The sequence below is a fragment of the Phycodurus eques genome, chromosome 2 (assembly GCF_024500275.1).
Source record: "Phycodurus eques isolate BA_2022a chromosome 2, UOR_Pequ_1.1, whole genome shotgun sequence".
In the NCBI taxonomy this organism is placed as follows: domain Eukaryota; kingdom Metazoa; phylum Chordata; class Actinopteri; order Syngnathiformes; family Syngnathidae; genus Phycodurus; species Phycodurus eques.
In genome coordinates this window covers 22,278,223-22,302,372 of record NC_084526.1, presented here as the reverse complement: position 1 = coordinate 22,302,372, position 24,150 = coordinate 22,278,223, and the positions used below count along the sequence as shown (strand labels likewise).

At 42.7% G+C, this 24,150-nt stretch overlaps 1 protein-coding gene across 2 annotated transcripts; it reads right to left on the bottom strand.

Moving 5' to 3' along the window:
- Window positions 1-1,928: 1,928 nt before the first annotated feature.
- lrrc28 (leucine rich repeat containing 28) lies at window positions 1,929-23,004 on the bottom strand. Of its 2 annotated transcripts, XM_061669915.1 has the most exons (10): window positions 22,808-23,004; window positions 17,237-17,478; window positions 17,106-17,146; window positions 16,159-16,196; window positions 15,911-16,048; window positions 11,205-11,411; window positions 11,022-11,124; window positions 5,625-5,815; window positions 4,828-4,987; window positions 1,929-3,837 (listed from the first exon to the last, which is right to left on the bottom strand). In XM_061669915.1, the coding sequence occupies exons 2-10, from the start codon at window positions 17,402-17,404 to the stop codon at window positions 3,768-3,770; spliced, it is 1,116 nt and encodes a 371-aa protein (XP_061525899.1). In that variant the 5' UTR covers window positions 17,405-17,478; window positions 22,808-23,004; the 3' UTR covers window positions 1,929-3,767. The 2 variants fall into 2 exon arrangements, with proteins under 2 accessions (XP_061525899.1, XP_061525908.1); XM_061669924.1 differs by lacking the exons at window positions 15,911-16,048; window positions 16,159-16,196; window positions 17,106-17,146; window positions 17,237-17,478; window positions 22,808-23,004 and adding an exon at window positions 14,615-14,753.
- Between the last annotated feature and the right edge of the window lie 1,146 nt (window positions 23,005-24,150).

The following is a 24,150-nucleotide window of genomic DNA, read 5'->3' as shown; positions in this document are numbered from 1 at the left end:
TGGAATGCCATTTAAAAAATACATTTAATATATGTATTAAAAATGGGCATTGTTCATTCAGATTTCGTGATTTATCCACATTGGAAGCTTTCAAATCGAGGTATGTGCTTCGGTTCATAACCTTTATGGACAGACTTTCACAGCCGAGGCATTGAGGTGTTCTGGTATGGTGGCCTCGTGATTGGGACTTTATGACAAAATATAGTCTGTATTCTTTTATTACATTATCCCATAGTTTCTGTGATTGTAATTAATTCAATAGTTCTTTGTTCATGTGTGACTTTTTCAAATGTACCTAAGTAGCTTAATTGTTTTTCCCCAGGTTTAAAGTCCAAGGGAATACTACCTCTCAAAGTGAAGTTTGGGTGACGGCCTCTCTAACAGCAACACGCCTTGTCTCATGTCTCTCGTCTCTAAAAGCACTGCAGGATTAAAGTCTCGAGGAGCTTTCTTTGCACTCGAAAGCACCAAAAACAGGTTTGAAGTTGTGCGAGACAACAATTTTGAAGACGTTCGACTTTTGTAGAAGGAGAAGTGCTTCCGATAACAGGTGAAATGGGCAGTGGGGAGAGCAAAAAAGAGTAAGGCCAAATCACCAGTGTAGTCATCACCTTTCGAATAAAAAAATAAAAGTCAAGGATTTGGAACTTTGAGAGAAAAATGTCAAATGTCTGGAAATGTGGTTGACTACTAGGTTTTCATGCGGACTGGGACAGAAGTTCACGAGTGAGGGAAGAATGGCGCAGGAGATAGACAGCCGGATTGGTGAACTGTCTGCAGTGATGTGGAGTCTGTATCGGTCGGTCGTAGTAAAGCGGTATTTACCAGTCGATTTACCGGTCGACCTACGTTCCTGCCTTTACCTATGGTCACAAGCTGTGTGTGGTGACCTAAAGATCAGGATCACAGATACGGAAGTGGCCGAAATGAGTTTCCTCTCCCTTAGAGATGGGGTGAGCACCTCAGTAATCCAGAAGGGGCTCTGCTGCTACTCCTCATTGAGAGACACAATGAGGTGCCAGATGAGATGGCTCGGGCATCTGGTTTGGCCCTGGATGCCTCCCTAGTGACGAGTTCCCAGCATGTCCCATCAGGGAGAGGAAGATGGAGATTATTTCTTCCAGTTGGCCTGGGAATGCCTCAGGATCCTCCCGGAAGAGCTGGACCAAGTGGCTGGAGAGAGGCAAGTCTGGGATTCCCTATTAAAGCAGCTGACCCAACTCTGGACAAGCGAAAGATGGAATGTGTTTCCAAGCATCAAATATTTTGCAGAGGTCACCATGCCTCACCTGTACTACTCTATATGAGAAAAGAGCACGAGACAGGTGGGCGGCAGGGGCAATTTTAGGATTTAGATCCTTAGGGGTGCTGAGCTCCCGGCCAGGCAAGTTAAAGTTCACTGCTTTGTATATTTTAACTCAGTTTTATTCCCACATATCAAAGGGAAGCACAACACTTTTCTGGAAAGTCTGTGCACTAAGCCATCAGATTTAATTACGATTCATTAAATGATGGGTCATAGCACAAGCCGAATGAATTGGATTTTTAAAAACCAACATAGTGTAACCCTACTAATAACTGGGGGAAGGCCAGACCATCTCTACATACGTGTTAATAGTAGCCATTTTTTTCCTGGAGTAACCAAAACCACTATAGTGAGTACTACAATTAAAAATAAAATGGACCTTGGAATTATTTTTTGGACTTGTATATGAAATGCAATGCACAAAATTGACTTTTATGAATACTTGCAATCATAATTTATAAAATCCTCTCTTTGCACCTCCCTCTCTGTCCTAATAGGAGTTCTAATGTTCATGAGCATCCAGTCAACTTGTCAGAAGCACCTTGGCTTTAATATTAATACATGCACATGGCACAACAGCTAGCTTCTCTTATTCCAATTCAAACACAAGAAAGGGGTGCTGTCTCTGACAATCTGAAACATCTCCTAGTAGGACAAACCCCAGTTAAGTCTTACTTAATATAAACTATGAGCTTCGATAAAAGTGCAGCAAAAATTGGGAATGGTACAAATGATAAAAGTGTGTTGGTATTGAATTGCAGAAGTGAAGAAATGTACACCATGACTGTATATCATTGGAAGGCAGGATATTGCTCTGTGCAGACAGTGCGCTCAGAGCACAGCTAGGGAGATGTGGGAGGGATTGGGTGGAACAATGTGGTGCTGCATTTTTACTGTTAAAATATTACAAACAATATTTTAAACAAGTACTGTAAAATTTTAGAGGTGCTCACATTCAATTCACCTCCCAAAATGGGTTAGGAAGAAGTGCTCTTCCACAACATACATATGGTCCAGCGATATGAAAACAAATGAAAAAAGAATGTAAATAAATAAAATGGCTTTTAAAGTAAACAGTAATTACTGTACATAGGGAGAACTCGAAAGGCACAACTGTCGTGTTATATTTGTGCCTCTACGGGGCATGGCCTAGTGAGTGATGTTGGCAACATGGTTAGTTAGTTGTCCTGTGAGCTTCTGGGACGTGTTAATGTTCTTCTCATTTTGTATTTGTGTGCTTCAGTTTGTCCCGTTTGATAGATGGCGGAAAGCGCAATGGCCACTGCGGCTCTCCTTGCGAGGGCATTACAGTGCCTCAATCGCGGCATTATCTTCCCTTCACCCAAGCGGTGGTTTGTCTGAAGCTCCCTTGTCACTCAAATTTTGGTTCATCTCACACACACAGACTAAGTTGCATAACTCAAAAAACTCAGCTGGGGCACTGGTACATCAAGGTACCAGTGTGTATATTTTATCTATATATAAATGTATTATTATTTATGTGAAAGTTGATGCAAGTTAATGCTGGGGGGGGAATAAAAAAAAAAAAACTTGCTGGAAAAAGTTTCAAAGCTTGTTTGGTGGCAGAAAAAATAAAACAAATCCAAGAAAGGAGGGGCGAAATAAGAATATTGTCATTGTTTTTTCCAGAAACAAATAAAATTGGAAATCAGGTTTTTGTAAAAATTAAGTAAATTAAAAAATCAGTTTCTTTTAAGGCTATATTGCCCAGTCCTAGGTGTTAAGAGAAAAAAAACAACAACAACAACAATACTGTACTTACATTTATGCAGAGACCTTGTATGAAGTGGACATTACTGGTAACAACAGGGACGTCTGGACAACGCCAAAGACAGCTATGGAGAGCCGTTTGAGCGTTTACAGTATTCCATATCCTTCATGCCCACCTTAAAGTCCATGTACTAGTATGGTCTTCGTCCTCAATAGTAGGACGAATTTGGAGCACAGATGTCAATTAGTGCAGTTGTGCTCACTAGTAACATGTAGTTGTCCTACCTGTTTGACAAAGTTGTGCAGAAAGGTCATACGGTAGTGGAAGGCAGTTGTGGAAAAAACGTTCCGATAAAAAGACAGTACATGTAATCTTAAATTGGATGTCAAGGATCTCTCATAAATGTACATTGATGAAAAACAGTTTTCCACAGACAGCAGACTTGGAGCAAGCAGAAGAAACACTGAAAGTTCATCTAATGTTTACTGGCAAAAGGGCCAGAGGTTGAAAGTTTACATCAAAGATGCGTCAACAAATCCATGATGATGTGCCTTCTGTAAAAATATTTTCGCCTCCCCCCAAAAAAGAAAACAAGTTTTAAAGTGCTTGTTAATTTCACGTGTTTGTTAAAAGCGTTATTCAGCAATCACACAGTCCCACGCCCATTGTCTGAGTTGCAAAACAGTCATGACTGTCAACACAGCGGCGCTAAAGTGTGAGGCAACAACGTCAGCCTTGTAGGTTAAACGTCCGAAGGCAGCGGCTGGAGCAGCAGTACGCCACAAAACTGACTGTGGTCCTAATGAGGGGGACAGAAGTGAGAAAAAGACAACAATGATACATAAAAGACTTAATACATTGAATCATTTTAGTTCTCAAACAAAAACTAATAAAACATAATAAGACTGTACATAATGATCTGATGAGGAACGGACAGAGCTATAACTGTCTTAACATGTTAAATGGGATTTGGGAGTGTTGCGTTTATGTTACTTCAAAAGGTGAAATCTGGAATAGATCAGGATTAAAACGGTTTGACATGACAGCTGCTTCTGATCCTACATACACATACAGGTTTAATATTACTATATAGATTTCTTTAAGAAATCGAAAAAGGCATTTTTAAAATTAATATTAATGTAGATTTTAATTATTTGCATTTCTTTGTGGAAAGGGGTGGCCGTGGGTTAAAAAAGGCTAACATTATTGTTTGTAGTACTGTCCAGTTTCACAACATAATCCTTACTTTAATAATTGTAAGTTAATAAACTATGGCTTCAATATTTTGTATTTTACTGTATTTCTTGCACTAATCTTGTAATTGGGGGCACAGTTGAAGGCAAATGTGTTCTCCTTAATGCTCTTTTTGTATTCCCTGTATCCACTATTGCTGCTGAAATCATGCAAATTCCCCAGTGTGGTTTCCAGTCCCTGTGTTCGTGTAGCTGTCTTGCGTTATCGTATATTTCAGTGTATAAACGCGTACTAATTTGCCTGCTATTTGGCTCTTCAAAATTGGCTAATCTCCGCTATAACGCAGTTCCAGCCAGACCTATGTGACAATTTAAAATGTTAATGTCATTCAGTTTACCTTGGGAAACATTTTCAACATCCCAAAAACTCCCACATTTAAAAGAATTCACATTTTCCACTACAAAATGCTCATATTCAGACATACTTTCTCCTCCGTCATTTATTACTATTCATTGTTTATCAATATTTTCTTCATTACGGGATTACTTTTTTTATTATATTTCATTAATCAAAATATAAAATATAGGTATCAAACCTGCGGTGCACTCCTGCCAGGGCAGTGTGTCGCAGTGGGAAGAGCTTGGGGTAGATGACTGTGAACATGGCTTGAGTGCAGCGGTGGCAGTGACCTAGTGGGAATTGCAGTAGATCCAGGAGACTCTTTGGCAGCGGGATGGTAGGCGGGATGTTCACATCTAAAAATGAACTGTTTATATTAGTTTTCATATTTACACCTGCACTCATTGCTCCACTGTGTTTGCAGAATGTGACTATATGATGAGCACATTCATTATTTTCATGTGGCGGCACGGTGGACGACTGGTTAGCACGTCTGGTTAGCACGTCCGCCTCACAGTTTTGAGGACCAAGGTTAAAATCTGCCCTAGCGGAGTTTGCATTGGTTTTCTCCGGGTACTCTGGTTTCCTCCCACATCCCAAAAACACGCATGGGAGGTTAATTGAAGACTCTAAATTGCCCGTAGGAGTGAATGTGAGTGCAAATGGTTCATTGTTTCTATGTGCCTTGCGAGTGGCTGGCGACCAGTTCAGGGTGTACCCCGCCTCTCGCTCAGAGTCAGCTGGGATAGGCTCCAGCACGCCCGTGACCCTAGTGCGGGAAAGCGTTTCGGAAAATGGACGGATGGATGGATCATTTAAATGGCTATATTTTCTTTCATGTTGCAATGTGCAATAGATTATGCATATATACACTATATGAAGAATGTAAACCGTATCATACACCTTACATATAAGGTGTCTAGTGTCCCCCGCTATTGGCAGGGGATAGGTTCTGTGCCCGTGTGACATGAGGCAGACGGGAAGCGGCATTACCTGTGGGGTGGTGGTGTTGTTGATGGTAGAGTTGGTGCAGCATTCTCATGGCGAGCTCCTCCAGCGGGACCACGTTGTCCGCCTCAGAGGCCACCGCTTTGACTTCGGCTGGCAGCCCTAACAGAGCCTCGCTAAGCGCCTCTTCCTGGCTTTCCTGGCCTGCCATGCCGCCCTGTGGAGACATGCCACACCTGTTGACACATCACACGCACTGAGAATTAAATGACGTCTCAGAAAATTACCAGGACTGGTGTCAAAAAAGATGTATTTCAAATCCAAACTGGGTGAGTAGAGAGGTTGCTGAGTGAATATGTTCCTTGATTGTAATCCAATACATAATTGTAAAAATTGACAACTAGGGAAATTATTATTTGCATCAGAATGCTTTCGTTAAGATAAGATAAAATATTTTGTTAATATCGTCAGCCCGAGCTGCTGGGAATGAAAAGTTATCAGTGTCCTTTCACCATCGTTCCTGTCATACTTCGTTGCGTGTTTTTGTTTGCACATTAAGGAGTACGGTCCTGTTTTCAATTCCTAGTATAAATAAATAAATAAATATACCATTCAAGCAACACATTTTTCCTCATGCTTTTGAGATTGTAGGGTGAAAACTGCAGCTGGCTACAAGGGTGGACTGAATGAGTGGCAACAATGGGGAAATTAAATGCCAATATTTTGAGGGTAATAGCCCATCAGCAACATACAATATTGAAAAGAAAAAAGAACTATGGAGTAGTTCATTTTTGGGCCAGTGAACTTAGTTCAAAATTTTTAATAATGAACTGCACTAGTCAATTTTTGGAATGGTGAATTGAACTTTCCACTAGTTCGCGTAGAAAATGAACTTTCCCTACACCAAGCCTGTTTTATTTCACATCGCAATATTTATTGAAGGTTTAAAAAAACTAATCAATACACAAATAATAATAAATAAATAAATAAATAAAAATCGCAATTTCATTTTTTCCAATATTGTGCAGCCGTATTTTGTGACATCAGTCCTGGATCGCTCACATCACACAACATATGACAAGTGAAATGTAAGAATAACAGACATTTTGTTTCACCTCACCTCAGTTCAGCGAACACCAAAGGATTATTTTATCTATTTCAAACTGCATGTTTTTATCAGGCACATATTCTTCCAATAAATGATGACTTCATTTAAATTTGTTTAAAAATGTCCTTTTTTTGGTTTGTTTGTTTCAATTCCACTTTGCACCAGACCTCAGATTCAGCAAGCATCAATTAGATTATTCAAGCACGGAGAGACCATGCAAACTCCACAAAAGAGGAGCCTCAGCCAAGATTCAAACCCAAACGTCAATGTGAGGCAGATGTGACACTACTCCTACACTTGGCTGCACTGTATGACAGTAAAGAATTTTAAAAAATATATTTGAAATTTGTTTTAAGTTTGAATATAAACAGCAGTTTCCTCACTTTTTACAAAGTTTAAAGGTGCCATATTTTGGCTATTTAGACCTCCAGAGAGTGACTGCCTGACATGGACTTAGTATAAAAGTGTCAATTTAATTTCAATAAACAGCTTGGCCTCTCCTTGAGCCGTCACCTTATCGTGGTGGAGGGGTTTGTGTGTCCCGATGATCCTAGGGGATAAGTTGTCTGGGGCTTCACGCCCCTGGTAGGGTCACCCATGGCAAACAGGTCCCTCGGTGAGGGACAAGACAAAGCAAAGCTCCAAAAAACCCTATGACGAACAAAATATATGGATCAAGGTTTCCCTTGCCCGGACGCGGGTCACCGGGGCCCCCCTCTGGAGCCAGGCATGGAGGTGGGGCTCGAAGGCGACCGTCTGGTGTCTGGGCCTGCACCCACGGGGCCTGGCCGGGCACAGCCCGAAAGGGTAACGTGGGCCCCCTTCCCATGGGCTCACCACCTGTGGGAGGGGCCATAGGGGTGCAGTGTGAGCTGGGCGGTGGCCGAAGGCGGGGACCTTGGCGATCCGATCCCCAGCTACAGAAACTGGCTCGAGGGACGTGGAATGTCACCTCTCTGGCAGGGAAGGAGCCTGAGCTGGTGTGTGAGATTGAGAAGTTCAGACTCGATATAGTCGGGCTTGCCTCCACACACGGCTTGGGCTCTGGTACCAGTCCTCTTGAGAGGGGTTGGACTCTTTTCCACTCTGAAGTTGCCCACGGTGCGAGGCGCCGAGCAGGTGTGGGTATACTTATTGCCCCCTGTACGTTGGGGTTCACCCCAGTGGACGAGAGGGTAGCCTCCCTCCGCCATCGGGTGGGGGGACGGGTCCTGACTGTTATTTGTGCCTATGCACTAAACAGCAGTTCAGAGTATCCACCCTTTTTGGAGTCCTTAGAGAGGGTGCTGGAGAGCGCTCCCGCTGTGGACTCCATCGTTCTGCTGGGGGACTTCAATGCTCACGTGGGCAATGACAGTGAGACCTGGAAGGGAGTGATAGGGAGGATCAGAACCCGAGGGGTGTTCTGTTATTGGACTTCTGTGCTCACCACGGATTGTCCGTAACGAACACCATGTTCAATCATAAGGGTGTCACCGTTCGATGATCGACTTTGTGGTCGTGTCATTGGACTTGCGGTCGCAGGTCTTGGACACTCGGGTGAAGAGAGGGGCGAAGCTGTCAACTGTTCACCACCTGGTGGTGAGTTGGCTCCGATGGTGGGGGAAGATGCCGGTCCGACGTGGCAGGCCCAAGCGTATTGTGAGGGTCTGCTGGGAACGTCTGGCAGAATCCCCTGTCAGAGGATTTTCAACTCCCACCTCCGGCAGAACCTCACCCACATCCTGGGGGAGGCGGGGAATATTGAGTCCGAGTGGACCATGTTCCACGCCTCCATTGGTGAGGGCGAAAACCGGAGCTGTGGCCATAAGGTGGTTAGTGCCTGTCGTGACGGAAATCCCCGAACCCGTTGGTGGACAGCAGCAGTAAGGGATGCCGTCAAGCTGAAGAAGGAGTCCTATCGGTCCTTTTTGGCCTGTGTGACTCCTGAGGCAGCTAATGGGTGTCGGGTGGCCAAGTGGAATGCGGCTTTGGTGGTCGTTGAGGCAAAAACCAGGGCGTGGGAGGAGTTCGGTGAGGCCATGGAGAACGACTTCCGGACGGCTTCAAGGAAATTCTGGTCAACCATCCGGCGTCTCAAGAGGGGGAAGCAGTGCACCATCAACACTGTGTATAGTGGGGATGGGGCGCTGCTGACTTCGACTCGGGACGTTGTGAATCGGTGGGGAGAATACTTCGAAGACCTCCTCAATTCCACCAACACGCCTTCCCATGAGGAAGCAGGGTCTGGGGTAACTGGGGCGGGGTCTCCTATCTCTGGGGTTGAGGTCACCGAGATGGTTAAAAAGCTCCTCGGTGGCAAGGCCCCGGGGGTGGATGAGATTCGCCCGGAGTTCCTAAAAGCTCTGGATGTTGTTGGGCTGTCCTGGTTGACACGCCTCTGCAACATTGCATGGACATCGGGACAGTGCCTCTGGATTGGCAGACTGGGGTGGTGGTCCCCCTTTTTAAGAAGGTGTACCGGAGGCTGTGTTCCAACTACAGGGGGATCACACTCCTCAGCCTCCCTAGTAAGGTCTATTCAGGGGTGCTGGAGAGGAGGGTCTGTCGGGAAGTCGAACCGCAGATTCAGGAGGAGGAGTGTGGTTTTCGTCCTGGCTGTGGAACAGTGGATGAGCTCTTCACCCTCAGGAGGGTCCTCGAGGGTGCATGGGAGTTCGCCCAACCAGTCTACATGTGTTTTGTGGACTTGGAGAAGGCGTTTGACTGTGTCCCTCGTGGAGTCCTGTGGGGGGTGCTTCGGGAGTATAGGTTACCGAACCACCTGATACGGGCTATTCGGTCCCTGTACGACCGAGGTCAGAGTTTGGTACGCATTGCCGGCAGTCAGTCAGACTCGATTCCAGTGAAGGGTGGACTGCGCCAAGGCTGCCCTTTTTTCACCGATTCTGTTCCTAACTTTTATGAAGAGAATTTCTAGGCGCAGCCGAGGCGTAGAGGGGGTCCGGTTTGGTGACCTCAGTATTGCATCTCTGCTTTTTGCAGATGATGTGGTTCTGTTGGCTTCATCAGGCCGTGATCTCCAACTCTCACTGGAGCGGTTCGCAACCCAGTGTGAAGCGTCTCGGATGATAATCAGCACCTCTAAATCTGAGACCATGGTCCTTAGTCGGAAAAGGGTCGAGTGCCCTCTCCAGGTCGGGATGAGATCCTTCCCCAAGTGGAGGAGTTCAAATATCTTGGGGTCTTGTTCACGAGTGAGTCTGCAGTGATGCAGACTTTGTATCAGTCCGTTGTGGTAAAGAAGGAGCTAAGCCGAAACTCTCAATTTACCAGTCGATCTATGTTCCTACCCTCACTTATGGTCATGAGCTGTGGGTCATGACCGAAAGAACAAGATCCCGGATACAAGCGGCTGAAATTAGTTCCCTCTGCAGGGCGTCCGGGCTCTCCCTTAGAGATAGGGTGAGAAGCTCGGTCATCCGGGAGGATCTCAGAGTAGAGCTGCTGCTCCTCCACATCGAGAGGAGCCAGATGAGGTGGCTCGGGCATCTGTTTAGGATGCCTCCTGGACGCCTCCCTGGTGAGGTGTTCCAGGCACATCCCACCGGGAGGAGACCCCGGGGACGACAGACCCCGGGGACAGGATATGCTGGAGAGACGTCTCTCGGCTTGCCTGGGAACATCTCGGGATCTCCTCGGAAAAGAGCTAGAGGAAGTGACTGGGGAGAGGGAAGTCTGGGCTTTCCTGCTGAGGCTGCTGCCCCTGTGACCCGACCTCAGATAAGCGGAAGACAATGGATGGATAGATTAACAGCTTGGTTTTGTTAGACTAGTCTCCAGAAAAGGCCCCTCTAACAGCTACTTCTGCTTGAACCAGTTTTGTATCCGCTTTGTCCATATTTGTCCTCTGACTGTTTGCCTCCGTGTAGAAGACCCACTTGAACATGACCCTGTCCCAGCTTTTTTGGAACGTGTTGCAGCCATAAAATTCTGAGTTCATGATTATTTGCTAAAACAATAAAGTTGATCAGTTTGACCATTAAATATCTCGTCTTTGTAGTGTATTCAATTAAATATAGGTTGAATATGATTTGCAAATAATTGTATTCTGTTTTTATTTATGTTTAACACAACGTCCCAACTTCATTGGAATTGGGGTTGTACAATACAGTGGTATTATTCCTTTTCCATTAAAAATGCAACAAGAAATGGTGGTGTTTTTTTTGGGAGCTGGAACAGATTATTGGCATTTTAATACATTTCAGAAGGTAATATTGATTTGAAATACGAATGACTAAAATTAAGTTCGGGATTTGGTCACAGAATGAATTAAACTCATAAGTAAAACAAACAAACAAAAAAACACTTTGTATAAATAAAGAAAATGTTACCCGTTACATCCGATGACCTTGTTGTACAAGTATGAGGGTAGGCCTTTCAGGTCCAAATTGTTGTCCACAAACACAAACTGAAGCTCGCTTGATCCTCCCAGATCTAAAGAAAGAAACACAATAACTTGCTGAATATTCATGGAAAAAACAAACAAGGGAGGCAGCAGTTGTGATGACGCCGACCTAGCGGCAGGAAGGTGAGGCGGTTGGCCGCCATGGAGAGCTGGGTGAGGCGGGCCAGCCGGCAGAGGTGGCGTGGCACGTGGCTCAGCAGGTTGTGGTCGGCGCTCAGGTACTGCAGGGACGAGCAGCGGTGCAGCCGGTTGGGGAGCGACACCAGCTGGTTCATAGACACATCCAGAGTCTCCAGGAACTGAAGGTTGCCAATCTCTTGATGGGATAGGGAGACAATTGACCGTTAGTTGTACAGCAACATACAAAACACATCATTCTTGAAGATGAACCATAGAGGCCCAAAAAAAATCTTGTAAATTTGACACACCACAGAGAAGAATGTTTTGAAAAAGCCATAGTTAATGAATTTAAGAAAATCCCCAGGTATGTGAAATAAGGATCTGAAATCATGACAAATAAGCCCGGCCCTCAACCCACAGGACTGTGTGGGCGTGTCAGCTGAAAGCGCTATAGACAGCCCTTCAACTGTCAATAAAATTTGTTTGCCCGTACGCTGAATGCTCAAGTGTCTGTCGCCATTTACTGGCTGAATAATGTGTGCCACTGTGGTTATAGGTAATAAACAGTAAACTTTACCATGTGTCTGACCCACACACAACAACTCAGAGCGAGGTGCTGACATTCAGGACGACCCCACCGCTGTCAAGCGAGCTCCTTAGCTCGTGGGCTAGCAAATGTAATAAACAGTTAACTTAAGTGTCTCTGTTGTGTGTATCTATGCGTGTCACATAGAGCAAGGCTGTGGAGTATTTGACGAAGCCAACACCAGTCCAGCGGTGGTCCACGAACCCACTAGCAGCTAATACATACTAGCCTAGCCGTTAGTTGCAGGCCACTTTGTAGTGCAGCCGTCCATCTCAATGTCGGCTTGATGCGTGGCTCGCGTGCGGGTCGCCATAGCAGAGACACTGTAGCCCAAGTAACACATTCTTCGGGTTGTAGGAAGCGGTTGATGGCTAATTGCACCCTTTATTGCTCAGTGACTGTTTTTCTCAATGTCTTTATGTCTCAAAAGTGTTCTCTGTCAATTGACTGTCTGTTGACCGTACTCGAGCGGCTCCAACAACTGGAGACAAATTCATTGTGTGTTTTTTGGACATACTTGGCAAAATAAAGATGATTCTGATTCTGATGTCGTTGTGATATAAATTGCCAAGCTATTATTATTATGTAATTTGTGATTCCGGCGAACAGCCATAGACTGCGCTCGTAAGAAAATCTTGCTGACTGAGATGGTGAAAACGACTTTGAAGCAATTCAGTACTAAATTGTTCTTAGCCTTTGTACAACTTTTCAGCACTTATCTTCACCCATCCATCCATTTTCTACACCGCTTAGCCTCACTAGGGTCGCGGGTATGCTGGAGGCTATCCCAGCTAACTGCGGGGAGGAGGTGGGGTACACCCTGAACTGGTTGCCAGCCAATCGCTGGGCACATAAACGATTCACCCATTCGCACTCACATTCATACCTACGGACAACTTAGAGTCTTCAATTAACCTACAGTGCATGTTTTTGGGATGTGGGAGGAAACTGGAGTACCCGGAGAAACCCCACGCAGCCACGGGGAGAAAATGCAAACTCCACATAGGAAATGCCGGATTTGAACCCTGGTCCCCACAACTGTGAGGCGGCTGTGCTAACCAGTCGTCCACCGTACAGCCCACTTTCTTTCAATGCATTTAGAAACAAAACACGACAATACCTTTGGTTAAAATTTATATCTGGTCCATTGAGCATTACATTTTCAAGAGTCATGTAACATTTGTTGCACAGATTTAGTCATTTTTCCCTAAACATTGGTAAAGGTAAATGTATACCGTATTTTCACGACCATAAGGTGCACTTAAAAGTCTTACATTTTCTCCAAAATGGACGGGGCGCCTTATAATGCGGCGTGCCTTATGTGTGCACCGAGTTCCAACATCCATAAATGTTGTTGTGTGATGAGCGTTCTGCTTGACTTTTTGTTGTTTTTTTTTTTTTAGTATTTCCTGCCGACACACTGCTTACACAGAGGACAAGCGAACGTGGCTGAGGACAGGGGAGGGTGCATGATGGAGGACGCTAAAGCCACGCCCCGCGCCGGGGTGTTTTTTTTTTTTTTTTTTTTACTGCTTGACTGACTGGGAGCATTTACGGGGTGTGCATTGTGCAAAACAACATCGGTTTGGCTAAGGACCGCCGAAAATGTCACCTACGAAGAGACACGCTTACAAAGCACAGTTTAAACTGCAAGGTATCAGTTACGCGGAGGAACATGGGAATTGAGCAGCCGCGAGAGAATTAGAGATCAACGAATCCATGGTTCGCAAGTGGAGGAAGCAGGAAAACAAGCTTCGCCAAGTCAAGAAGACGAAGCTGAGTTTCCGCGGAAAAAAAAGAATAAGAAAACACGGAAACAAGGCGAGATGGCGAGCAATGGATTAATGAGCAAAGAACAGGCGGGAGAAGCGTCTCAAGTCACCATAACTCGGGGCTTGCCATCATTCCGTGAGGCTTGATGAACCGCTGGACATCCGTGTAAACAGGGCGTTCAAAGTGAAGTGAGCGGCGTGGGAGCCATGGATGACAGATGGCGAACACAGCTTTACTAAGACTACGAGGCAGCGCCGGGCGAGTTACGCCAAAATTTGTGAATGGATTGTGGATGCTTGTTCGAGCTTTCGCACGGCAACGATACTTACTCGAACTTGGCATGTTTGATTGAGAACTTCCCCAGCTGTTCATTTTGGATACAGAAGATGAGGACTTGGATGGATTTGTGGATGAGGATTGATAAAAAAAATAACGTGAGTACATTGTTAAATACAATAAAGTACAACCGAACTCTGTTTTGCTCCCGCTGCCTTTTTAAAAACATTGTTTTAGGTCGCTTGCATGCTACCGTATGTTTTAAGCTAGTGTATGTTTTACCATGCCTGCGCCCAATAATACGGTGCGCCTTATGTATGTGTTGAAAACGGAAATAGACCCCGTAACTGCGACTGCACACCCTATGGTCGTGAAAATATAGTACATATATTTTTTTTCCATTTATTATTCACTTAATTAATTTTTAAATTAAACTTAATTACCTAGTTGGTTAATGTATTTGTTGTAAGTAATAAAAATTGTAAAATAAATGGTGGTACATTTGCCTGACTTTGGGTTCGTTGGTAAATTTACTCCAAGCGTGCTCTCTACACTTCGGAACGTTTGGAAACTCAGAGAAGTGTTGGAGTATGCCGTTTGAATATTAAGAGCGCCACACTCTGGGAGTGCCACAGCGGACTCCTGCCGCTCTGACTGAGGAGACAAAGTAGCCGGCGTGTCAGGGAGGAAGAGCGTGCTCTGCCTCTCTAAACACTGCACTCTCAGAGCGCAGTGTGAGCATCAGATTGAATTTCCAAACGTACCCTTCGGTGCAGACAGTGTGGGTCAGTTTCCTCTCAGGGACGGTGTGAGTTTGAGTGTGAATGGTAGGCCGTCTCTATGTGTGCCCTGAGACTGACTGGCGACCAGTTCAGGGTATAGTCCGATTTTCGCCTGAAGTCAGCTGGAATAGACTCCAGCACCCTGCGACCCTGAACAAAATAAGCGGTATTGAAAATGGATAGAATACTTGGCAAATTATATTTAAATATAATTACAAAATGAGAATGTAAAATTATTTATAAACATTGGTTGCAACATGTATTCATTTTTTAATCATGAATTGTATTGATTAATTTCCTAAAAAAAACGATCAATTGCATTGTTGAAAAACAGTAAAATGAACATCTTTACACATAAACTGTAGTAAATATTTTTATTACATTTTTATTCATTTATCTCATTAAATAATTGGTTAATTGATATATTGAAAATAAAACAAATGAAAAGTGTCAAAATTAATAATTTGACATACCTGAATATATAAAACAATTTTATTAAATAATTTAATTTCAATTTAGTTACAATTAATTAGATATTATACAATTAAAAATGGATATAACTAAATTAAAAATGAACATTTTTGTTTTATTAGAAACAAAAAAATGTGTGTTCTTGACACACACTTAACGAACACATTCACCCCGATGTCAGTTTGAAAAATTAAATGTCTAAAAACGTAACTAAACTCGACTTGCATTGAAATTTATACACCAAAGATGATCCATTAAAATGCACAATTTACTATTTAGGAAATTTATGGTACCAAAATGCATAATTTTCAAACAGGCTCTGTTTGACGGCTAAAGTTGTAACTTGAAACACTGCTTCTCTCTACTGGGCTAACAGGCTATTGCAGTTGAAAAGTGACCCCAGCAAATATTAACTTCATAAACATTATGTATAATAATTATATAATTAAAACGTTTCAGTCGATCTATAACTCATACAGCACACAAAAGCTTTACAAGGAAGTACAGGAGAGAATGTAACAAAACGTGATAGCAGTGCGACACAATATCCTCTAAAAGAACCACATAGCAAAAACGTCACAGTAGTGTGCTACCCAAAAAAAAAAAAAAGGCAGAGGCACACAATGAGAATGCGATAGCAGTATGTGCGACAAAAGCATGAAAACGAAGCACAGAGTCAAAGCGTGACAGCAGTGTGCTACACAAAACCTGAAAAAAAAAAAAAGCATTTCAAACTGTGACAGCAGTGCTTTACAAAACCCTGCCATAAAAAAAAAAAAAAAGTCTGGAAAAGAAACACAGTTTTACCTGGCGGCAGACTTCTGAGCTGGTTGTTGGACAGTCTGAGGTGTCTCAGAGACCTCAGTCGTCCGACCTCCGGGCAGAGCAGCAGCAGGGCGTTGCTACTCAGGTCCAGCGACTGCAGCCGTGCCAAGTTTCCAATTGCTGAATACAATGCCACAAATCAGGACCATTTTACTTTCGTCCATTTAAATGTTGAAAATAACTTCCCTTATTTGCCCCTATTTGGGCATATATGATGCAGAAGGACTCACCTTCGGGAATAATCACAATGTTGTTGGAATGCAAATACCTATAAGGAGAACATAAAAGTGACGACTTAAAAACTAACAAGCAAACAGCGCTTTGTTGTCAAAACACCATATTGTCGCTGTACAATGAAAAGTAGTAGTTTTATGTGGCTGTACAATGAAAGTAGTAGCTATTTTTGTCACTTAATTTTTACATAAAACAAGAACTTTTTATCTTTGCTATTAAAAAAAAAAAAAAAAACATTTGGAGATACCTGCTTTTGTTGACAAAAAAATATAGATCTATATTTTGCGGTGCCTTGAGATACGACTGACCTGACGAGTGACCCGACTAGTTTTTCGAAATACAAGCCATCATTCAGTTGATTTTTTGCTTTGCCTTGCGAGCAGAAATTTGAGATACGAGCATTGTGTAGTGGCAGTGAACTCAACTGAACAATTTATCAAACAATTTATCTTTTACACATATATACACATATATATATATATATATATATATGTATATATATGTATATATATATATATATATATATATATATATACATACATACATATATGTATACATATATGTGTATATATACATATACATATATATATATATATATATTAAAAAAAAGATATATATATATATATATATATACACACACACACACACACACACACACACACACACACACACACACACACACACTGCTGTCTAATATAAAAATACTGCGTTGGCACCATCATGTGGCATTTTGGTGCCACAAAACTAGGTTGAAGTGAGGAGCTTCATTTAGTCAAGCCTTAGCCCTGTCTAATAGAAAAGCAGTGCTTTTCCACCATGTTGTGGCATCTATTGGCAACTATAAATCTTTTTAGAGGGTGATTTTCGCTATTTGCAGCAGGGTTCAAATAGTGGAGGAACATTGCTAATCAGTATAGTATATATAGACAATGATAATACTCACAGTTCTATTAGATTCGGTAGCTTCTGTGCAAGATTGTCGGGCTGATAAGGTTAAAAAAAAATCTGAATTATGGTGTGAACGTCACTTGATTTTGAGTGCACCTTCTAGCAATTTAGCAATGAAATGTATACCAGTGTGGTGAGTGAGTTCCTCTTCATGTAGAGCCTCTCCAGGAAGTGCAGGCCCTCGTCTTTGAGCAGCTCCACGGGGAAATGGTTGAGATTCCTGTAATTGAGGAAGAGATTCTTGTGGCGCTCCTGCTTGGCCATTAAGATGGTCTCGTGGAGCTCACTGGCCATCTTTGACGAGGACTCTCCTCTTCTTCACAGCTGTGTAAACGTTTTTCTTCTTATTTTATGCCATCATTGTCTTTCTGTAAGAATAAAAACAACAACATTGAGGGGCAACGTGAAGTTTTCACTACGTACAAAATTAGGAGTAGTCCGCCTACAGCTGTAAAACCGCTGACATTATGAAAACATACTCTGAGCAGCCTGGCAGTAGTTGTGTGTTAATTGTAACTGCAGTGCAGTATTACGCCGAAACAGTTGGAAGTCACGACTTAAACAGTCGAAAAAGGAAATTATGGATTTTTTTTCTTACTATAAATGTGTAGCTTTTCAAATAAATGACTGGCGTTTCTTATGTAACCAAGCATGTCTAATTTCTCAGAAAAAAAGCATCATAAATGGGCATTACATCCTGTTTTTTAGGCTTTAACGAGAAGTCTCATAAAATAAGTGCATATTTTTATATTATCCATCCATCCATCCATCCATTTTCTGAGCCGCTTCTCCTCACTAGGGTCGCGGGCGTGCTAGAGCCTATCCCAGCTGTCATCGGGGAGGAGGCGGGGTACACCCTGAACTGGTTGCCAGCCAATCGCAGGGCACATACAAACAAACAACCAGTCGCACTCACAGTCACACCTACGGGCAATTTAGAGTCTCCAATTTATGCATGTTTTTGGGATGTGGGAGGAAACCGGAGTGCCCGGGGAAAACCCACGCAGGCACGGGGAGAACATGCAAACTCTACACAGGCGGGGCCAGGGATTGAACCCGGGTCCTCAGAACTGTGAGGCTGACGCTCTAACCAGTCATCCACCGTGCCGCCCAAATAATTCATATTTATTAAATTTTAAAAGAATCTTTCTTCCATATTGTCTGTCAGATGATGAACGTTTTATAGCTCAGTTAGGTAGAGTCCTGACTCATAAACAAGGCTCCTGTAAATCCCTACATTAATTTTATTGAGATTTACGTAGGATGATTCTTCTATCTACTAAAAATATGTAAAGTGTAACAGGGTGAGTCTTGCAGGCATACAAAACTTGTATTGTTGCACTAGTGGGAAAAAGTCTTCCCTTCACACTGCCGTGAGTCCGTGACTAATTAACATCTTTAGAGGCACTTGGTTGAGCAGGAAGGCAAGGATGTCTGCTGGATTTCCCTGGATCAGGCGCAACGGCTGGGTGCTTGCCACCCTTCTCATTTGGCACAGAGCTCAGGCTGTCATTCACCCTGCTCCTGTTTCTAAGATGGGATTTTTGACCCCGTCAAATGAAACGGAGTCATTCAGCTGGAACAATGAGACCCTCAGCAGTACTATATTATATTGCATTTGTTATATTATATCATATTTTTCAAGGCGAATGAAGGTGAAACAGCCCAGCAATTAGCCAAAAAGTTAGAATCCATGTTAAAGGTCGGATGACAAAGATGTTATGGGGTCAGTTAAAATTCCTATTTGCATTGTTTATGTGTTATGTAATACATGCACGTAAATTCCAGCAAGTTTTCAACCATAGTTTAACTAAAAATGAGGTTTTTGTGACGCATATTGAGTCTTCCCCGAAAATACCCGAAGCTCAAGACACCGGGGTATGGTTACTGTATCCACCGCGAGGACTACGAAAAGTGACATTGCAATTGATAAACACAGCACGCTACACACTATATGCAATGGCGAGCAACGTGTTGGAATATGTGGAGGAGTATTTCGATGTACAGGAGCACCCAACTGATCTTGGCATTGCCAAATCGTACATGTTTGAGCCGATCCGACAGTGACGACGGCGAGCAGCCAAGTAGCAGCTGTACAACAGAAAAAGAGTGGCCACTGGCTCGATGTGACGGTATGTCAAAAGCATGTCTTTTTATACACTCGTGGCTTGAAATAATGCAACCCCAGGGGTGCCAATATTTTTTTAGCATGACTATACCTATTATATATTCATATATGTTTCAGTGACACGGCACAAGCTTTTACATAGGATGCTGTATTCCTATATATTGTGTGCCCCTCGCTCGAGTAGCGTTAGAACACACCGCACACAAAGTCTTTGCCATGTGTCTGTTGGCTTGTCATATAGGCAAAAGTACAGACAACAGTACTGAAAAGTACTGTGTGTGTCTTTTTTTCCTACTCCCCAGTACACAGTAACCCTAATAAAGTCATAGGTATATACAAGGAAATGCTCACCTTTTGTCTGGCCCACTTCGCTATTATATCGTGGCGAATGCGAGATTTAGTTCACTTGCTGGCGGTGGTGGCCCCGATGGCCGTAGGAAAAATAGTTAGCACCACAGCTGGCTTCAGCCTCTGCCTAACTACACCTGTGTATCCAATGCTTTCTCAAAACACGCCGGTTCGAAGTGATCGGCACAGAGTTTGGAATACTGGCTAGGCACCCATAGCTGACCACGTTTCTTCCCCTGTTGAGTGACGTTCACTATCCACTGGTCACATATTCCCTTCCTCACTTGGAAAGCCAAAAAAAAAAAAAAAAACTCTTGCCGCTGCCTGAACCATTTGTACAACCAAATGCCACACAATAAACCATCGTGACGTTGTTAAATCATACGACAACAAATATACAAGAACGGGAACAACAGCATGGAACAATAGCACACAATGCTGAATTAACAGGATGTTTGGCTTGTGTGACATCACAGTGCCGGAAAGAGACGAATACCGGAAGTTGCGGGATGCAAAAAGCAGACTATTCATGGATTTAACTGCTGTATATCTGCCATATAATTACTTCAAAATGGCAGCTGTGGTTTGTAAAGGGGTTCTAGAGTTATCAAGAAATTTTAAAAAATATTTGTCCTCTGACCTTTAATGATGAGATGCACTTATTTGTCAGATTTGAAATCGTAAGCCTCATGAAATGGAGTGGACAAGTGGAGGCTAGAGTTCAGGACTGGACACAGAGGCGAAGCAAAGGTATTCAGTTGAAAGCGAATAACATTAATGCAAAGCACATGGCAGTAAGTGTTAATGACTTTGAGTGAAAAGTGAAAATCCATTTCTCGTCCAATCAGTGAAAGTTCATGCTACAGAGAGACCATATTATATATTTTTTTAATGGTTTTAATTGTATCCCTGCCACATGCTTAGAATGCATTTAAACTTAAAAAAAACACACTGTATACGTATTTAAAAATTGCAAGCATACTATGTATAGCCTCAATTAGCCCGTTCTATCGAGGTTCTGCTGTGTATAGAAAAAAGTTAGTTGTGGTAGTTTATGCCATAAACTTCAGTTTTTTTAAGGATTGAGCTCTGTTTCATCTGCGCCGTCCGTCTATCTCTATGCAAAATGACTGGATACTTCGAAGATTTATTTATGACCCGAATATTTGCTTCAGAGCATGAAATGACAGAAGCTAGTGCTATCACTAGCTAGCTACATAACATTATGTTTCCTGCTTGCGAGCGGTATAAAACGTCCGTAAGAATTACCTCAAGCTATCCTTGAAGAATGGACTGCCCAAAACGTCCTCTCCATTCCACCTGGTGGCTACACCACACGTTTTCAGTCCATTTGTTCTTTTGTCCCCTCAACAAAATCCATTGCCGCAGTCATTAGTGTTTTTGTCGCCATGGTAACAGTTGTTATCAACTAGCTGTGACATGTTTTTAGGTCCCACCTCCCCCAACAGTGTTTTATTTGACAAGTTTCAGCCCAATAATCATAAAAGGCGGGGATATGGTGATATCGTAATACATGTCATGTAGTGTTGCCAGTGTCTGACCGAGATAAGGCAAGATTTTATGGCAGTAGTCTTGAGACAGTGCCATCGTGAGGGACAAATTTTCTTGTAGTCTGATCAATTTTCACACTTTGGTCAAAACTACAAGATGACACAATCGTTGAGATTTCACTAATAACTACAAGCAAAGCAAATTACATAAACACAAGATAATTGTTTTTTTCCCCTTCTTTCGTGGTGAATTCAAATAGTGAGCTGTTAGGGTTGGCCACTTCATTAGGGACAGCAAGGAGGAGGTGGACACGACTCCGTAAGCTAGTTTACGTATTGAAAAGAGGGTTTCATGCTTTGTTAGTGGAAGAGGCAAACAAATATATTACTGATGTAGTGAAAATAAATTAATCACTCTGATAATTTAAGGGAACCCGTTTTGTTTTTTTTAACTCGACCCGAAGACTTACGAGCAAGTTAATTTATCCTACAAGTACTATACGTGCTGCACACACATCTGCTTGCGAAAACACTCGTTTCTACTTTCAATAAGACCCTGAAAACTGCTAGGAATTTAAGTGAATTGGCCTATACTACACCCGCACAGAATGTCCATAATCAGCCAGAAAAGCTCAATTATTCAACATCTTTGGGGTCCTCGTACGAATTTCTACAGCAATTATCAATCTTTTCATTTTGTTTGTAAATCAGTGAACCCCTTTCCCGATGAGCTGACAAGTTTTATTCAAATATATCCACCATTAAGCTCACAGCCTCATGAGAGCCAAAATTCCAAAGTCTTCTGCAGGCCGACCCATCCAAATGACTGTGAACGTTTGAAACTGTGTCACTTCCCCTACAAAACTCGACTTAAATAGCGCACATTTAATATTATTCATGAGAAGAAAAGAAGTGTGGGCAGCTGAATAGGTCAGTTACTTTAGTCATCAATTTTTATTTTCATGAATGTATTACTTATGGAGGATTTTAGAGCCGTTTGAATGTGTCACTCAATTTTTTATTTATTTTTTTGGAAAATTCCACCAAGATTGCGGCCACTTGCCAAGCTGCTGCATGAGCAATGTGTTACGGCTCGTGGTTATTAAAAATAAATAAATACAATTAAAAATAACTGTACATGTGGGTATAATTGCGTATAGTATTTAAGTAATGTTACTAATGTATTTTTTCTACTCTCACTCGTATATGTTTTGTTGTTCCAAATCTAGTTTTTTGTTTTGTTTCTACTCTTTTCGTAATTTTGTTTTACCTGCCACAGGTACTGCAGATGGAAATTAGCTACAAAGATTTTATCCGGTACGCAGAAGCTCTACTCTTGAGTTTAATACATGGTCTTGGACAAATACGAAAACTAAATCTACTTATTCGTGCGATAGCCGCACAGCACCACCTGGTTAGTTTGAACCAGGAAAAACCCTAGAGACCATCTTCTCTGGCTAAAAAAATAAAGCAGCAAAAAACGAATAAATGTCAAGAGTTACGCCGTGTTTAGCTACGAGCAAAAGAACGTGTGTACATTAACACTAAACATAAGATAATTGGCTATTATACAGCCTTAATAAGTGCTGTCCACAAACTGCATTCTGTCTAATGCTAGCATGGTCAAGCTAAAATAAGCTAAGTTAGCCTGTCCGTCACTCTTAACGGGACAAGACCCATAGGGAAAAGACACCAAAATAAATCGCTTACCTGAAGTGTGACGAAGTAACATGTTTGGGATACGGATGTCAGGGTCGTGAAAATACAAATGTGAACGTGTGTATAAACAACGTAAAGCTAAGTGTGGTTCACTGACCCCGACTGTTGGGGGGGGGGGGGGGGAATACTTGACGTCACGGCCAAACCCGAGGCTTGCATTCAAATCGATAATTTTCCTAAATTATATATTTTTATAAAATCTCATTGTTAGTTTTAAACAACTTGCAACACAAAATCATTTTAAAATGTTCATTTTTGTTCTCTTTTTTTTGTTCCTACCATGACGTCACGTCCGCCATCGAATGCTGTGGGCTGACGAAACGTTTTCCTGTATAATTTATTTTTACCCATATTATAAACAATTCGTGACACATAAGTGTATGCAATTTTTCCCGCGGAAAACAGTTGGCGGCCTAACATGAACAATTTTCCCTTATTTTTTAACAGGTTATTTTAACTTGAAGGTAATGCAGCCCTATGGGGGGCACAAGCCAGTGCAAACTGTAGGCCGGTCTCAAGCCCGGATAAATGCAGAGGGTTGCGTCAGGAAGGGCATCCGTCTTAAAACTTTGCCAAACAAATATGAGCATTCATCCAAAGAATTCCATGCCGGATCGGTCATGGCTCGGGTTAACAACGTCCGCCACCGGCGCAGTTGGAAATTCAGCTACTGTGGGTCGAAGTCAAAGAAGAAGAAGAGTGGAAAGCGGGTTCTTCGGCAGAAAGAGAAGAGGAAAGCACAGAGCCTAGAACTGAATGTTGGGACTATGACAGGAAAATCTCAGGAGTTGGTTGACATGATTAGGAGAAAGGTTGATATATTGTGTGTCCAGGAGACCAGGTGGAAAGGCAGTAAGGCTAGAAGTTTAGGGGCAGGGTTTAAATTATTTTACCATGGTGTCGATGGGAAGAGAAATGGAGTCAGGGTTATTTTAAAGGAAGAGTTGGTTCAGAATGTCTTGGAGGTGAAAAGAGGATCAGATCGAGTGATGAGGCTGAAACTTGAAATTGAGGGTGTTATATATAATGTGATTAGTGGCTATGCCCCACAGGTCGGATGTGAACTGGAGGTGAAAGAGAAATTCTGGAAGGAGCTAGACGAAGTAGTTCTGAGCATCCCAGACAGAGAGAGATTCGTGATTGGTGCAGATTGTAATGGACATGTTGGTGAAGGAAATAGGGGTGATGAAGAAGTGATGGGTAAGTACAACATCCAGGAAAGGAACTTGGAGGGACAGATGGTGGTAGACTTTGCAACAAGGATGCAAATGGCTGTAGTGAACACTTTTTCCCAGAAGAGGAAGAAACATAGGGTGACCTACTAGAGCGGAGGT

What these genes read in the sequence shown, in the direction of transcription:
- lrrc28 (XM_061669915.1), bottom strand. Translation starts at nt 17,404, where the DNA reads ATGGCCAGTGAGCTCCACGAGACCATCTTAATGGCCAAGCAGGAGCGC. An exon ending in AAGGTCATCGGATGTAACGG is followed by an intron (nt 5,816 to 11,021) that starts GTAACATTTTCT and finishes ATGTGTCAACAG; the next exon opens with GTGTGGCATGTCTCCACAGG. An exon ending in CTGGCAGGAGTGCACCGCAG is followed by an intron (nt 3,838 to 4,827) that starts GTTTGATACCTA and finishes CCCCCTCATTAG; the next exon opens with GACCACAGTCAGTTTTGTGG.